The 16,740-nt window shown below is 43.5% G+C and overlaps 1 protein-coding gene across 1 annotated transcript in view; it reads left to right on the top strand.

The window, feature by feature from the left end:
• The window catches only part of LOC122797884 (zinc finger protein OZF-like), a 235,209-nt gene that overhangs the window by 32,776 nt on the left and 185,693 nt on the right, over positions 1-16,740 (top strand). The window contains exon 2 of the mRNA XM_044066403.1: positions 2,804-2,930. Within this exon, the coding sequence (XP_043922338.1) occupies positions 2,804-2,930 (127 nt within the window). The remainder of the gene's footprint in view (positions 1-2,803; positions 2,931-16,740) is intronic.

Here is a 16,740-nt window from a genome sequence, read left to right as displayed (position 1 = left end):
GACCCCTAACTGGGAAAAGCCAAAAGAAGAAGAAGAAGACCATAGACTAGTTTGGAGGGAGTGCTGTCACTACACTGAAACTTTGTTTTAGTAATTTCACATGTATGTATGTGTGTATGTGTGAGCATGAGTCTTGGGGAGTTTGCATAAAGAAATGTCCAGTTGTGATGCGTTCCTAACACTGAACATTGCTAGATTTGTATTTGCTAGAATGGAATAACCAATCCTTGGAGCATGCCTAAAAAGGAATTTGGGGGACAGAAATATGTTTTAGCTTATATGCCAAAGCCCTGCAGAGAGAAATACAGGCAACGCCTATTGAGACAGCCTGGTCAATACATGCTGACACATGTTAGATCCCCTGGAATGACAACAGTTAATTATCCAGTTGTTGGAGTCAGTTGTATTGTTTGGAATTATAGCATCATTCTGAGAGATGGTAAGAAAGAAGACAAGTATATTTCCCATTGTGGACACATGCATGGAGAGCTCAGCCATGTCTCTATGCATCTCTAACAGGGTGGAATATCTGAGGTCATTTACTGTGCTGTGGGAATACTCATATTTGCAGTTGTGGTGGTAACCAAGGGTTATGATCACATCACAAATCTTTGTCACTAGATGAGACAGCTGACTATGGCCCTCTGTTCAACCAGGTGAGTGGGCCATTATAGAGTCTGACTAGAGTCTCCTATTACTACAACATTCCCTTATGTGACCACAGCCTCTGGAGACATTACTGCTGTGAACTTGGAGCCAGAGCAAGTCCTTTTTATTATGAGTGAAGGTACAATTGAGGGTATATTTGTGGGTATGGTACTGTTTGGCTAGGATTTATATAAACAATATCTAGGAGGCTTCAAACCTCAACATAAGTGATTGTAATGTTGGGTGGCTGTGATATCGTGGTAAGCTGGTGACCAGGTCTGTGGGATGCTAGCCTGTGATAAGCTGCTTAGTGATGTATGTGGTATGCTAGCCTGTGGTAAGCAGCTTAGTGATGTACACAGTGTGTGGGATGCCAGCCTGTCATAAGCTGCTTACTGACATATGTGGTGGGTGGGATGCTGGCCTTTGGTAAGCAGCTTAGTGATGTATGTGGTATGCTAGCCTGTGGTAAGCAGCTTAGTGATATATGTGACATGCTAGCCTGTGGTAAGCAGCTTAGTGATGTATGTGGGACGCTAGCCTGTGGTAAGCTGCTTAGTGATGTAAGTGGTGTGTGGGATGCCAGCCTGTTGTAAGCTGCTTACTGACGTATGTGGTGTGTCGGATGCTGGCCTTTGATAAGCTCATTACTGATGTATTTTGTTCATTGCTACCTGTGGTGAGCCACTTACTGACGTACACGGTATGTGGGATGCTAGCCTATCGTGAGCTGCTTACTAATGTACGTGGTACTTGGGATGCAAGCCTCCAAAATGAGTAAGTATAGGCATCTCTCACAAGTTGTCTCATAACTTTAAAGGCCCGCTCAACTAAGGGATAAAAGTGAGAATGTTTCATAGTACAGGCTTATGGTTAAGGTGTTAACCTCACAGACACAAGGTACAGGCTTTGATTCTCACCTTAGAAGGAACATTAGTTAGGCTTAAAATAGTTCACCTAGCCACGTATTTACTTAGGAGCCTATAAGTGCTTACAGCACAAGATAAAGCACTTTCTTTGGAGGTTAGGAGTTGTTGTAATGGTTAAGGTGTTTAACTTACAGACACAAGGTTTAATTTTCACCTTTGAAAATGAAATTGGCTAGACTTAAAATGGCACACAGTTACATCTAGCCTAGTAATTAACTATGAACCTATGAAAAATCTAATTCTGATAGCATTTGTAAAGGTTTAGTCTCTTTAATGTAGCACCTTGTAAACACTAAAACATTCAGTTTAATACATTGTTATATATTTAAATATTCCTATACATATACACATTATTACAATTCAGACAAACTAGGCAAGTGATTATCTCACATATTATAGATTCATAGATTTATAGATGTTCTATTTAAGTTGCAGACAAAATTCGGATCCTTATACCTTGTTTTTCTGGTGATATTTGACTTATGAGTATGCAGGAGATTCATAAGAGTGCGGTTTGTGGATGCCTTGTAAGCCATGAATAGATCACCCCTCAGCAGTCTATAGGAGACTGAGTAAGGGAAAAGGCTTTAAGGCTCTGCAGAAGGCAGATTTGTTATGTCTTGTATTCTTTTTGTAAGGAAATTCTGAGGTTGCTCTGGTTGCTGCATATGCCTGGTCCGGTACATACTGAAAGGAACACTGTACTCAATGATTAGTCTGATAAGGGCATAGTACAGTGAGAAAAAGCACCGTAGTGTCAGTAAATCAGTACACCTGGTGGGGGAACAGAACCCACAGCCTTTTGCATCAGAAGCAAGTGTGCCAGTGACACAACATTAATTATTAATCATGAACATTACAACAGACAGCCTATTAACTTACAAACTATTAATCTAATATTGTCATTATTCTAATATCTAAGCTACTTCCTTTAGAATGTTTTGGTAAACATTTCATTATACTGTTATACATTCTATAATCTTTTCACTCTGCAATGTTTACTTGAAACTATGTTTTTAGTGACTGTACTACAGTTTTAACTAAGCATTTTACTACATCCAGAATTGTTTCTTAATGAACTAAAATTGCCGTACACATATTGTGTGTATTGCTTTTTAGAGTTTAGCATACAAATCAGATATTTCACTTTTTGCATTAAATATTTCAGATTTAACTGTCTGTACAGTGCAACAAATAACAAGCAAACCAATTATTTGTGTTTTCAGGTGCCAGATGGTTTTGAAGATGTTGCTGTTGGATTTTCAAGAGAGGAGTGGGACATACTGAGTGAACAGGAGAAAGAGCTGCACAGGGAGGTGATGGTACAGAACTATGTGAACATGATTTCTGTAGGTAAGGGAATTGTTGCAGCTCTGTCATTATCTGAGGTTATATTTACTTTTATAGTCCTGAAAATGCTGTTATGTGTAAAGAAACTGTAAAGCAGTTCAGGGATTCTGTTGTCACACTTTTGTTCCCTTCTCAAAAGTGCAGCAAACTGCACTGATCTTAACCAATTTGTTTGTATCTATTTATCCAATCTTTGGTAACCAGTGTCTGTGAAGCAATGGCAAACCACTAAGCAATGGGCTTTAAAGTTTTATTAAAATACTGAACTAGCCTGACTGTTTGTTGATGGTCCACAGATGTTCTTAATGCTTCACGTTAAAAGAAATGAAAGTTATGTACTTACCATAATGAAACCTCCATGTTGTCTTCCCCATCTGATTCAACCAATGTGTTTTTAGATTTGACTCTGATCTGAATTCAGCCATTTTAGAGTCTTGCGTCTGAGAGCTCTGCCTCCTCTACCAATAGTACCCTGCTCTCCCTTCTCTTTTCAGATTGTGTTTACCCCATACCATGCTGTCTGACAAATTGTCCAGTCTGTATAACATGTTAACGAGAAGAAAACGGGAACAAGGGCAACAGACAAAGGCCCTTACAGGGTGGCGCATATAGCACTGCTGCCAGACAGTAAGGAGCACTCCGCTAACCACTGTGACAGCTTAGAAGGAGGAATGGAGGGAGGGATGTTTGAATTGGTCAGAACAAGGATCTATCCTTATGTTAAGTACATAATTATCATATGCAATGTTGTGTTTTCCATCAGACATCATCCTATGGGGCCGTCTCCAGACAGGAATAACCCCTGGGAGTCCCTAGGAGAGAACATTTAAACAAAATGGTGGAACCAAATGAAACTCTTGATGTAGACTGAACATCCAGTTTGTAATGGGAGACAAAGGTATGAGCCCTAGACCAGGTGTCTGCAGCACATAAGTCATCCTTCAAAGCTTGTGAGAAAATGGCACTCGAGGTAACCACTGCTGTAGTTTAAATGACATCTTGGCTTTGTAAGTAAAGACATTCCCTTCAATAGTTATACAAAGGAGATATAGTTGGAGAGCCATTTGGATAGGGTCACTTTGAACACAAGCTTCTGAGTTTCAACTTAAAAAAAGGAAGAAAACAGTTGATCAGATTTTCTAAAACATTTAGTTGTGTCCAAATAAAATCTAAGTTGTCTATGCACATCTGAACGATGAAGCAGGTACCCTTCCTTGTTAGTGAAATTTGGAAAGAAGACTGGTAAGTGAATTGGCTAGTTCAAAGTAGACTCCAAGGTGAACTTGGCACTATAAAAATTAAGTAAGAAGGAACAGAAGATGGTGCTTGCAGCTTATATACCCTTCTGGCAGACTAAACAGCCACAAGATAAAGGGTCTTCCCTGACAAGAGATATCATAGCTGAAGGTTCAAAAGGAGGACCATCAAATTGGAAATGGAAGCCAGTTGCACCTTAATGGTAGAATATCTCAAACCAGAATAAAAAAGACCAACCAAAATCTATGATAGCATACAAAGTGACCAAAAAAATCTAGGCCTTTTGGAAGAGGCCCAAATGTAGTAACATTTCCACTTATTAGCTTATACTTTCCAAGTGGATGGCTTCTGGGAAAAAAAAAGAGTGTGAATCACTCTGTCAGGAAGCATGGGATTCCTGTTCATCACTGGAATTGGAGAAACCATGCGTTAAGTTGAGGGAGTAGAGACTGGGCAGAGGCATCCAGGGAAAGTGATGTGAGGCCAGAGAGAGGGAAACCACACTTGTTGAAGACAGAATGGGACACTGAGGCTCTGCAATGGGCTGCCTTCTGAAGAAACTTGATTATCAAGGGGATCTGAGGATAAATGTACAGGAGATCCAAGAACCCAGATTACAAGAAAGCATCCCTGAGTGACTGTCCCTCAGGAGGGATTGAGCAAAAAAAAAATGCACTTCATGTTAGATGGGGTGGCAAAAAGATTGCAGCAGGGGGTGCCCCAGCAGCTGAAAATATGAGCTGATACCTTTGAGTTCAGGGACCACTCATGAGGCTAGAGTATGTTTATGCACAAACTGGCCCCTAGAATGTTTGATTTCCGTGGTATTTACACTGCAGCCGGAAACCACTGAGAGGATATTGTCCATTGCCATGCCTTCATGGCCTCTCAACATGGGGGTAGGAGAATGTTCACCTTGTTTGTTCAGGTACCAAACCACAGATCTGTTGTCTGTTTGAGTTGCTGTCACTCCCTTGGGAAGAAGGCCTGCTGTGCTAGGAAGACTTCCCTCATCCCCAAGACGTTGATGTGAAGTTTGACTTCGAAACTTGACCAGGTCCCTTGATAATTTTCCATTCCAAATGTCTCCTCCACCACAGAAGGGAAGTGTTTGTAGTGACTGTGGCAGTGGGATGGGAAGAATGAAAGATTGCCCTGTACTGACTAGCAGTAAGTCTAACCACCACTGAATGTGAAGGTGGCAAATGATCATCAGGGGAAATTGAAAAATCCATGGAATGTGTGAGATAAGGGCACTGAGCTGCTAGAGTCCACTGCAACACCCTTGTATGAAAGAACTAAACAGAAAGAAGTTGCTGTATGCCAAGGAGGTGCAGAACCACAACTACCAGAAGTTTGGGAACTTGAAAAATGTTGAAAGCCTGCAGGCGAAGGAAAGTTATCTGAGTAACAGAAGATTGGCTGCCTGAGAGACAGTATTAAAATGGCAGCCGATAAATTCCAAAACTTGTACTGGTTCTGGGCTGGGCTTTTATTAATGCACTGTAATGCCTAAGGACATAAACAAAACTGGAGTAAGGAGTCTCAAGCCTTGATAAGAGATGCTTTCAGTGAAGCAGTGAGGAACAAATCATCCAGGTTCAGAAACATCTGGAATCTCTGCAGCCTGGGCACGGCTGTCACTACCACCATGCATTTGCTGAACACCTGGGGAGCTGTGGTGAGACCAGCAAAGCTTGGAACGAATGAAGACTGGCTCCAGCTGAAGGCTCAGAAATCTCCTGGAAAGTCTTGCTACATTTATATGATGGTAGGCATCTTTGAGAGCTATTGAGCACTTCCAGTTGTCCTTCCTCAGGAAAAAGAGGTTTGCCTCATTAATTACAATATGCTTTTATTGGATGTTTATTGTACTTAAACTTTTAGCATTTGTTTAGTTTTATTAAGGTCTGAAGAAGCGGGTAACCTTGAAAGCGCTAACCTTCTTTTGTTTTTGTATTTTGCATATTAAAGTGATTAACTCTCAACCTTCAACGCCTTTTTTATTACTAAGGATAACAACTTGGCATTTTGCTGGCTGGCTCTGTTTAACCATATTAGGGGGTTGTGATCTGTCATTTACACTGAATTTTCTTCCATACAGATAAGGCTGAAGTTTCTGCAGTGCCCACACTATGGCTAGACATTCCTTTTCTACAGCTGCATAGCATTCCTCCCTGGGTTGGAGCCTGCAACTGAGATAAACCACTGGGTGCTTTTCTCCCTCTGAAGAAATCTGGCTAAGTACAGCCCCCACCCCATGGTTCGAATCATCCACCTGCACAACAAATTCTTTGCTGTAATCTGGACTGGCTAACACAGGGGGTCCTCCCAAAGCTTATTTAAGCTTCTGGAATGCCTGCCCACATGCTGGGGTCCACACTACCTTATCTGCCCTGTTCTTCCTTGTCAGGTCCGTGAGAGGAGCAGCTATGGTACTGTAACCTGGGACAGACTTTCTGTAGTACCCTGCTGTCCCTAAAAATGCCCTCACCTGCTTTTTGGTAAAAGATGCAGGCCATGCTTGAATGGCTTCCACTTTGGCAGGGTCTGGTCTTATCTTACTACTGCCTACTCTATTTCCCAGGTAGGAGACCTCTGCCATACCCACCTGACATTTGCTCGGCTTAATGGTCAACCCTGCCCTCTGTAGTCTGCCCAGCACCTCCCTGACATGCAGAAGGTGCTCTGGCCAGGAATGGCTGTAGATGGCAATATCATCTAGGTAAGCAAAGGCAAACCCTCCTGCTAGGATATTATCTGCCAGTGGCTGGAAAGTCACTGGGGCATTCTTCATCCCAAAGGGCATCTTTGTGAACTCATACAAGCCAAAAGGAGTCACAAAGGCTGACCTTTCTCTAGCATTGGGAGTCAAGGGCACCTGACAGTAACCCTTGGTATGAGCAATGGTTGTAAGATACTTAGCCCCACCCAGCTGCTCTAGGGCCTCATCTGTCCTAGGCATGGGGTAAGCATCTGACTCTGTGTGACTATTTAATTTCATGTAGTCCACACAGTGCCTGGTGCTGCCATCCTTCTTTGGCACCAGCACCACTGGGGAGGCCCAGGGACTGTTGGACTCTTGAATCACTCCTAGTTCCAACATCTCCTGTACCTCCTCCCTCAGAGTCTGTTTGACTCTCTCAGGCACCCTATAAGGGGCCTGCCTAATAGGCCTTTGGGGCCCTGTATACACCTGGTGCTGCACCAGGTGAATGCACCCTGGTTTCCCAGTGAACCTGTCCCCAAATTCCTGCAAAACTGCTTGGATTTCTTGAACCTGGGTAGGAAATAGCTGCTGGGATATTGTTACCCCTTCCACTGAGGTGTCAGTCTGAACCTCACTGAGGAGATCAGTCACCAGATCTCCCTCAGACTCCTCCTGCAGTCCACTGCAAATGCTCAGCACAAGGGCCTCCCTATCATGGTAAGGTTTCATCATCTTAACATGGTACAGTTTGTGCCCCTGCCTTCTGCCTAACAGTTCCACCATGTAGTTAACATCACTTACTTTTCTTACCACCTTGTAGGGTCCCTTCCATGCTGCTTGCAACTTGTTGCATCTGACAGGAATGAGAACCATTACCTGCTGCCCTGCAACATACTCTCTAGCTCGAGCATTCCTGTCATACCACCTCTTTTTCTGTTGTTGGGCTTCTGCCAGGTTCTCCTGGGCCAAGCCCTCGAGTGCCTTGAGCCTTGTCCTGAGGTTTAGGACATATGCCACAACAGACTCCTTGTGAGGTTCACACTCACCTTCCCACTCATTTCAAATTAAATCTAGAGGTCCCCTCACCCTATGCCCATACAGCAACTCAAAAGGTTGAAAAACCTATCCTCTCTGTAAGCAAACAACAGATGGGAAAATATTTGCCCCCCTCCCTCTTAAACTGATCTGCAAATGCCCATAGCATGGACCTGATTGTAGAGTGTAACCTCTCAACAAGACCATTAGTGTGGGCATGGTAGGGGTTGGTCTTCATGTGCTTCACCCCACAGGACTTCCACAGACAAGCCAGCAGGTCTGACATGAAATTGGCACCTCTGTCAATCAGTTTTTCTATTGTGAAACCTAATTTGCTGAAAATCTCTAACAAATCATTTGCCACCTTCTCTGCCTCAGTGGAGGACAAAGCCACTGCCTCAGGGTATTGTATAGCATAATCCACTACCACTAGGATATACCTTTTCCCTGTGGAACTTGGGGTATTCAGAGGAACCACAATATTCATAGCTACCCTTTGAAATGGCTCCTTAATCACAGGCAAAGGCATCAAAGGAGCTCCCACCTTGTCTCCTGCCTTGTTGCCTACCTTTTGGCACTGCTCACAGGTCCTGCAGTACCCTGTTACATCTCTGGAAATAACCAGACCAAAAGAAGTTCTGCATAATATGCCTCTTTGTAAGTTTTATGCTCATATGACCTGCAAAGGGAATATCATGGGCTATGGCTAGAAGCACCAGACGGTAGGCTCTACCAACTGCTGTACTCTCTCACCTTCTAGCCCTCCCTCAGGGGTCCACTTTCTGTATAGTAACCCTTTGTCCCAGTATACAGATTCCGCCATTCCTTGAGAGTCATGCCTCCCTAGCTACTTGCCTCAGACCTTGCAATGTAGGGTCTGAGAGCTGAGCCTGTCTCAACTCTCTCCTTGTAACCCTTCCCAGCTCCCCTTCCTCAGGAAGTCTGGCACCTCGGACAGTGGTGCCTCACTGTCCATCTGGGTACTACTACTCACCTCTACCTTTGCAGTCACTCTGTCCAAGGGAACATCATTACCCACAAGCAGCTGTGGCTCACATTCAGTCTCACTGCTACCGATTTAGCTCCCTTCCTGAAGTAACCACCTCACCAGTCCTGGCTGCAAGTATGCAGTCTGTCTGGGTCTCCCCCAGGCTACCAGTCCCACATACTTGTCTCCTAGCCTGACTGCGTGTAACTGCATAAGCACGTGGTACTGCCTCATCCAAATCCTTCCCTATCAGGACATCTGCAGGATGGTAGTTTGATACCCCTGTTGTCTCAAGACAACCTACTATTGGCATTTTGTCTTTCCCACTTACTGGCTCCCTCACCTTTTGTTTCCCACCTTGCCTCCGTGGACACCTGTATGCCACATGGCCCCACTGGTTGCATTCCAAACATTTAACCGTAGCTCCTGGATGTGTACCTGGACTAGTGGCTTCCCCTGCTACTGGCAGATTCTGTTGGGGCAGTCTGTGCTGCCCACCATGGGTCCCTTTAGACCCATGAGCATCACTGGGGGTCCCTTTCCTGTGCAGCGATGCCCTGCTTGCTAGGTATAGGTCTCCTTTCTTCCCCACCTCCTCTGAAGTAGCACACTGTCTATCAGCTAACCAGATCCTCATGTCCTCAGGCAACGTGCTAAGGGCTTGTTCCCTCACTAAAAGGTCTGCCAGCCCTTCAAAAGTGGTGACCTCACATCCACTCACCCACCTATGAAAATAAGTGCTCCGTTCAGCAATATAGTCAATCACACATTCATCTGCCTTGCGTTTATGCTCACAAAACTTTTTCCTATACATTTCAGGTGTTAGCTTAAACAACTCTAACAGGTGATTTTTGACAGCAGTATAATCAAAACATGCAATGTCAGACATCTTAGACAATACAGTTACAGCTTTACCATAGACTAAAGAGGTCAGAAACTGTACCCAGAGCCTTTGGTCAACACTATACTGTTTGCATACCCTCTCAAACATATGAATTAAGCTATCCCCCTCTTTAAATTGCGGAAGAAAGTTATTGACCTTTTGTGTTTCTGGGGTCCAGTTTCTCCCTTCCTCATTACCTCCATGACTCTGGCGAAGAGTCAACATTTCCCTCTCATGCCACCCCTTTTCCTCAGCTTCTATCTCCAAATGCCTCTTTAGCTCCAGATGGATTTTTAAGATCTTTGCATAAAGGTTGAGCTGTCCATGCTGCAAGGGTATTATATCTCCACTGCCAGTCCGAATGTCCTCCTGGTTGCTGTTTTCTGAAGCAACTGTAACCAAGGCTGCAATCATGTCTGCCTTAGTCAGGTTTCCATGTACCAGTCCCCTAGCCTGGCACATCTCCGCCAGCTGGCTCCTTGTCAGCTGTCCATACTCCTCTGCTGACATGCTGCCTGCTCACCCTGACTAACTAAGCTAACAAAAGAAATAATTGTGATCTGAACTCTTGAGTATTCACTGTGTGGTTGATTTAGAGTACAAAACATCTTCAAAGCTCACAGTACACAAGATACAGAAATTCACTCTACCCACATCACTACAAGCCAATTAGTATTTGCCAACCAATTAATATGTGGTGTGGATATCCCACCATTACCAAACAATTAATATGTGATGCCCATGCCCTGGCCCAGCAGTCAAGGAGCCTCAATCCTCACCACTAACACCACTGAGTAACATCTCATATAGGAGGAAAGGATAACAAATACACACAGTGAAGTGCAATTTCCCTTAAGAGCACACAGAGATCACATTCAGTCCGGGGCTGGTCACTCCCTTGCTCTCCAGGTCCCCAGTAAGACTCCCCACTGGCACAGCTATAGGGTCCAGATCTCAGCCTAGTGGGCAAGCTAACCTCCAGCACCCTCTCTGTCCAACCAGTGCTTCGTGTCCCTGCCCAAGTACCTGTCACACACACACACACACACACACACACACACACACACACACACACACACACACACACTGAGATGAGTTTATACAACCACACAGGCACTCCTGGGGAAGGCTGGCACATGCTTTCCAGCTGTGCCCCTTTTTTCCAGACTATATGGTAGTACCAGCTGCCACCACCCACTAATATTTATCAGCTACTCAAAGGCCCTTAAAAGGGTGTCCAATTATTACTGTGCAATATTATCCAAATCTGTAGTTTAGCCCAAGGCTAAAGCTATTAGAGTGGCTTTGTACAATTTTACCAAAGGCATGCAAGTACTCTAAAGAGCTTAAATTATCTCTACACAAACCAGCCACAGTGGAAAGGATTTAAAATATTTAATAACAAATAATAACAACACAAGATAATACTTTTTACTACACAGTGCTAGTAAAGAGTTCATAGATCACAGAGAAATACTTAAAATAATTCAGTAGTACAGTTCTGGCATCACAGAAAAAACACTTAGTTTAATCTTTCTGGTTTCTAGCTGTTTCTAAGAGAAAACACAAGTCTAAGATAACTTGTATATAGAGTAAAGGCAGTGCAGAGTTGGATGGTCAAGACAAAAATGCTTAATGCTGTCTGATTCTCTCTGTTTTTAAAATCACATTCCTGGTTCACATTACATCATTCTTCACACTTCCCTGGGTTCCCAGGCTAGCAGAAACTACATTTACATTCTTTACTTGGTCAGTAGAGTGCACTGTTGTCACATTATTTTCCAGTTCCACAGGTAACACTATTTTTACCATTTAAGACAACAAGCCTGTGGTTAGAATTATTTATAAAATTCTATCTTGCTAGGCTGGCAGCCTTCACACTCTTCATCAGGTTCAGTATACTAGGTAAGGGATTCATCAAGGGGAATCCATGTGCTTCTTCTTACATCTACTCTTACTATGTCCTCCCTGACTGGAGAGTCTAGAGAAGACCTAGCAGCAACAGGAGGCCCTGAATGCATGCATCCTCAAGCCCAGAAATGGGCACGGGGTAGAATCCAAAGTCACTGTGACAATCCCCTCTCCGAGAAGAACATCCTTTCTACAGAGTCAAAATCCAGGGCCAAAGCCAGACGACCAGACCTGGCACTCCTTGGATTTGAGGACCTAAATGAAACGGCAGTATCTGGCACCAGTCATACTGGATCTGATACTGAGATTGAAGCCAAACTGTCGAGTGCTTAAAATCCCTGGGGCAGGAATGATTCTGAAATCCAGTGGGTCTACCAAGGCCACAAACTCTCACCCAGAGAGAGATCCTGGACAGTGCCAGAGTACTGGTGCCTGAAGTGGCCAATGAGTTGAAGCTGACAGGGGAATGGCAATACAACCCAGACCTGTAAACCCAGAGCAGAACAGACTGTCAAGGAAAAAAAATGTTCAGAGCCAAAACCTTAGGCAATGGAGCTGAGAAGGCTAGAAGGATCCTTTGTTGAATCTGAGTCTGAAAAAAGGACTGTATCAGCTCGTCCAAGTCCAAAGGCTTCATGCTCCTAACTGACATGATGGCCTAGGTGGAAGATGCTACTAAAGGTTTGGAACATCTCCTTCTGGAGGTAGCATCTAAATCAGAGAAGCTTAGATCTAGAGCTGGGAGGGGGGAGATTCTGGAGTGAATTCTGATGGGGTACCTGGCAAAAAATGTGGTGTGTAACCTACTCACCTGAAGCAGAAGAGTCCTTAACTAAGAAGAGACTGACAATACTGAGGGAAGGAGACTTGGGCATCTTCAACACTTGCAGTCCAGATGACTGAGGCAGAATACTCTGAGTGGAACCTATTGTAATCGGAGTCAGAGGTGCCAAGGTTTGGTGAGCCTTCAGCTCCATCTGATCATCTGCCATTGAAGTGGACTGTTTGTGGTCCCCCGAACCTTAGATCAAGACTTTGGTTCCTTGTCCCAGGATTGCTCTCCTTCCCACTTCTCAGGCCTCTTACTGACAGAAGTAAAGAAGAAGAAGCTGCAGACAGAGGAAGCATCCATTTAAGAACCAACTTGGCCTGATGCTCATTGAGAGCTCTGGTCCCAAATGTAGCACAAGCTGAATGATTGGATTCAAGGTGGACCTTTTCACTTTCTCTTTCTCTATCTCTACACCACAGTAAAAAAATGGTAGCACAAACAAATACAGATCTAACTGCATAGGATCATAGGAAGTTACTAGGCTAATAGCCCTAGGGCCCTTACAAGAATTGACAAGTTCTAACCTTATTCCCATGATCAGCACCTATTGCCCTGTCCAAGAGGGACACAGGTGGAGCCCCCCCCCCAGGGTGAATTTATATTTACCCACCAGACTGCCCAGATTGTGTTTGAAGAGGGCCAATGAGGTGCTCTGTTTAACATGAAGTGGGAGTCTGTTCCAAAGGTGTGATAACCTCTGGGCAACAAATGAGTCCCTCCAGCAGGTTCTATTGATGTCACATACCAGGTTAATGTCTTTAGAATGAGTAACCTGTATACCATTTGACTTGTGGATACTCAGCATTTCCAATAAAGCAGGGTCTGAGATTGCCTTATGTGCAAGGCTGAGATCACCTCTGAGTAGTGTGTATGAAACAGAATAAAGTGACAGTGATTTCAGCCGATCCACACAAGACAGATGCTGAAAATTTGAATTTTCCTTGTGAGGAACCTTCATGGTCTCCAATTGCTGCAGGTGCTCAGAAAGGTACATATCAAAAGGGGCATTGTACTCAGTTACTGGCCCAATGAGGGAAGAGTACAGGGTGGTTATAACTTCTTTCTTTCTGGAACAGTGCCCTTACTTATGAGATGAGGAATATAGAATGCCCTTTTTACCACTGTGGAGACATGGTGATAAAAGGTAAGGTTGCTGTCAACCTGTGTGGCCAGGTCTCTCACCACTGAGTACATACTTAGGGTGTCGCTGTTGATGTGGTAGTTAACAGGAACATCGCTCTTACTGAAAGGGATGATAATACATTTTTGCATTGAATTTAAGGTCATGACTTTGGCACCAATCATTTGTTTGTGTAAGACCCTCTTGTAGGACGTTGACATAATTTGGAGATTCAATGACCACTCACAGTTTGCAGTCATCAGCAAATTTTGTCAGCCACAGACCTTTAGTGTTTGCTTGTACTTCAGAGAAATAGATTCCAAACAGTAGAGGTCCCAGGACTGATCCCTGTGGAACACCGCTGGTTACAGGTCTGCTGTTGGAGGTGGATTCCCTTGGTTTGACTGTACGTGTTCTATCAGTGATACAGTTAGCAACCCGTCTAACAATATAAGGGTTGATATCTAGCTGGGTGAGTTTGTCAATGATGCCTGAGTGAGGGATAGTGTCAAAAACCTTGGCTAAGTCTAGGTAGGTTGTATTCACTTATTTCTTCTCATCCAGGGCCTTGGTGACTGTCTTGTCCACCAGGTTTAACAGGCATGATTTCCCTTTGACAAATCCAGACTGAGTAGGGTCAAGTGTTTGGAAATTACCTATATCTTTGTTGATAAGGTCCATGATGATTTGCTACATGGCCTTGCAGGTAAGGGTAGTCAGGTTAATAGGTCTATAGTTCCCAGGGTCAGTGGAAGCACCACCTTTGTGCAAGGGAATAACCGTGGTTGTTTTCATTTTCATTCAGCTGGACTGAAGCTGATTAGACTATGACTGAAAAGATTGCCAAAAGGTGTTAATTCTCATTGGAGCCCATGTAGGGTGCAGCCTGGGATGTTATCAGGTCCCATAGATGCTGTGTTTTTTGGCCTTGGAGACGGCATTTACAACTTGCTCTTTAGAGATACAAGGTAGGGGACAGGTGGTAGGGATGTCATGGGGTACATGTGGTGGGTACAGAGAGTGAAGCTTTCACAGAATCTGTCAGCCAGGAGGTTAGCTATGTCTACAGGCTCAGTATATGTGGTATCATTAGCTACCAGTGCAGCACAAATCTGGGCCTTTCCTTGTAGGCTACGGATGTAACTAAAGAATGCCTTATGGTTGTCCTTAGTTGAGGAAGCTAATTTGGATTCATAATTTGCTTTGGAGGACTTCACAAGAAGTCTTATTTGCTTGTTTAAGCTGAGGAGGGAGTGTTTCCAGTTTAGGGCTCACTCCCTCTTACTCTTAGACAGCACTTTCTTCCTCTTATTGTAAAGCCTGTCTGTTTTTGTCCTATCAAGTACAGCTGAGTCAAGGAAGTTATACGAGTGTTTGTTTATGTAAAGCATTGGTGTAGAATTCGGCATGGTTGTCAGTTTTGTCTGAGGGGGAGGTGCAATGAATATATATATACCATCCCATAAGAGGTTATAATCTGCTTTGGAGAAGTATTTTTATAGTTTAGTTGCTGCTGGGGGGGTATCAGGTGTGATAGTTACTTTGAATGAGACTAAATTGTGGTCAGATCTCACCAGGGAAGACAGTGAGGGTGCTACAGTGGTCTCCCATATTGGTAAGCACCAGATCCAGGATGTTGTGTCAAACAGCTGGTCCAGCAATAACAGTAGAAGCCTAAATACCTAACCTCACATAACAACACAACCACTGAAAACTTAAGGTAGTAAGGCAACATTTTTTTTATCACATAGATAAGGCATAAAGTGGAAATGTCTGTCAAACCAAACACTAACAGAAAAATCTAAAACAAACAAATAATGCTAATTAAAACTAACACCTACACTATCTAAAACACAAAAACTAGGGTAAAGTAAACTAAACAATAAGGCTGCATTCCACACAAAAAGATATGTTGGGTGGAGCTTGCAGACCATGATGCACTCTCTAAGGGGGTAAACAAGACTGGAGGAGAGGAGAGAACAGGCTACTATGGGGAGAGGAGGTAGAGTTCTCAGACTGAAGTCTTTACCGTGGCCGGCTTCAATTTCAGTTAGATATGATAACCTATGGGTTGAAGCCAAATGGAAAAGACAACAACCAATCTGGCAAAGGTCATGTATTGCTGTAGACATTTGTGGAGTCCTTTGATCAAGAAGGACTTCTCAAGAATTTCCTACACTTAAACGTAGTACCATTTCTCTGGCTGTAGACTTGGCATTCTCGCTCTCTCCACAATGGTACTGTTTCTGGAAACTGTGTTGCATAGTCATTGAATACAGATATGTACTAGATTTACTTATTTAACATCAACAGTTGACCTACTATGCCCACAGCTTTGCCCTTAAACTTGTAGGCAAAAGTATTCAAGGGTACCTAAACCGAGGATTTTATGCTGTCCTCTGGCAATGTGGACAGACTACACAAAAATTATGTATTCTTTACATAACACCAGGATGATAAACTGTATCTAGAAATCTAGTCTTAAGTCTTTTCCATCCCCAGATGACCAGCCTAGATGTGACAGTGGTTACATTACAAGGGTTGTAAAGTACTTTGGTGACAACAGATTTTTAATTTTTTGTTCTTTTTCTTGAGTTACCCTTAGAGTCCTCTATTAGCTCTGAATATGCATATGATGAGAGGCCATTCAATTTGTCTGTCTCCCCTTCTACTCTTGCTTCATTCTCATTGGCTCTACTTAGTGTCTGTTCCTCCCACTCCCCCTTCTCTGGGAATCATCCAGGTCAGCATTATTTTAATTAATCGCACAATGTCAAGTGTAGGGTGTAACCCCATCCCCTTCATTCAGACTTATTCTCTATAATGAGTAACTTACAAAAATAATTTTCTTCTGTTTGGGATAGTGGCAGTTTCCCTATATGCAGCCTTCTGTGTCTGTTTAGTCATCTGCATGGCTATAGCGGAGATAATCCTTTGGGTACTTTTAGCTCCCCATTTTTCTATTTCTTCACCATAGCATTCATCTGTTCCCTCCAGAGCCTCTACAACAGGCCTATCTAAATCATTTTTTGTACTGACTTCTTTCATAATTTTGATTCTGAGAGTTTTTTGTGGTA

This window comes from Protopterus annectens, chromosome 3.part1 (assembly GCF_019279795.1).
Source record: "Protopterus annectens isolate FY-2018-M chromosome 3.part1, PAN1.0, whole genome shotgun sequence".
NCBI lineage: Eukaryota > Metazoa > Chordata > Ceratodontiformes > Protopteridae > Protopterus > Protopterus annectens.
Note: the sequence above shows the minus strand (reverse complement) of the source record. Positions and strands in the feature narration are given on the sequence as shown.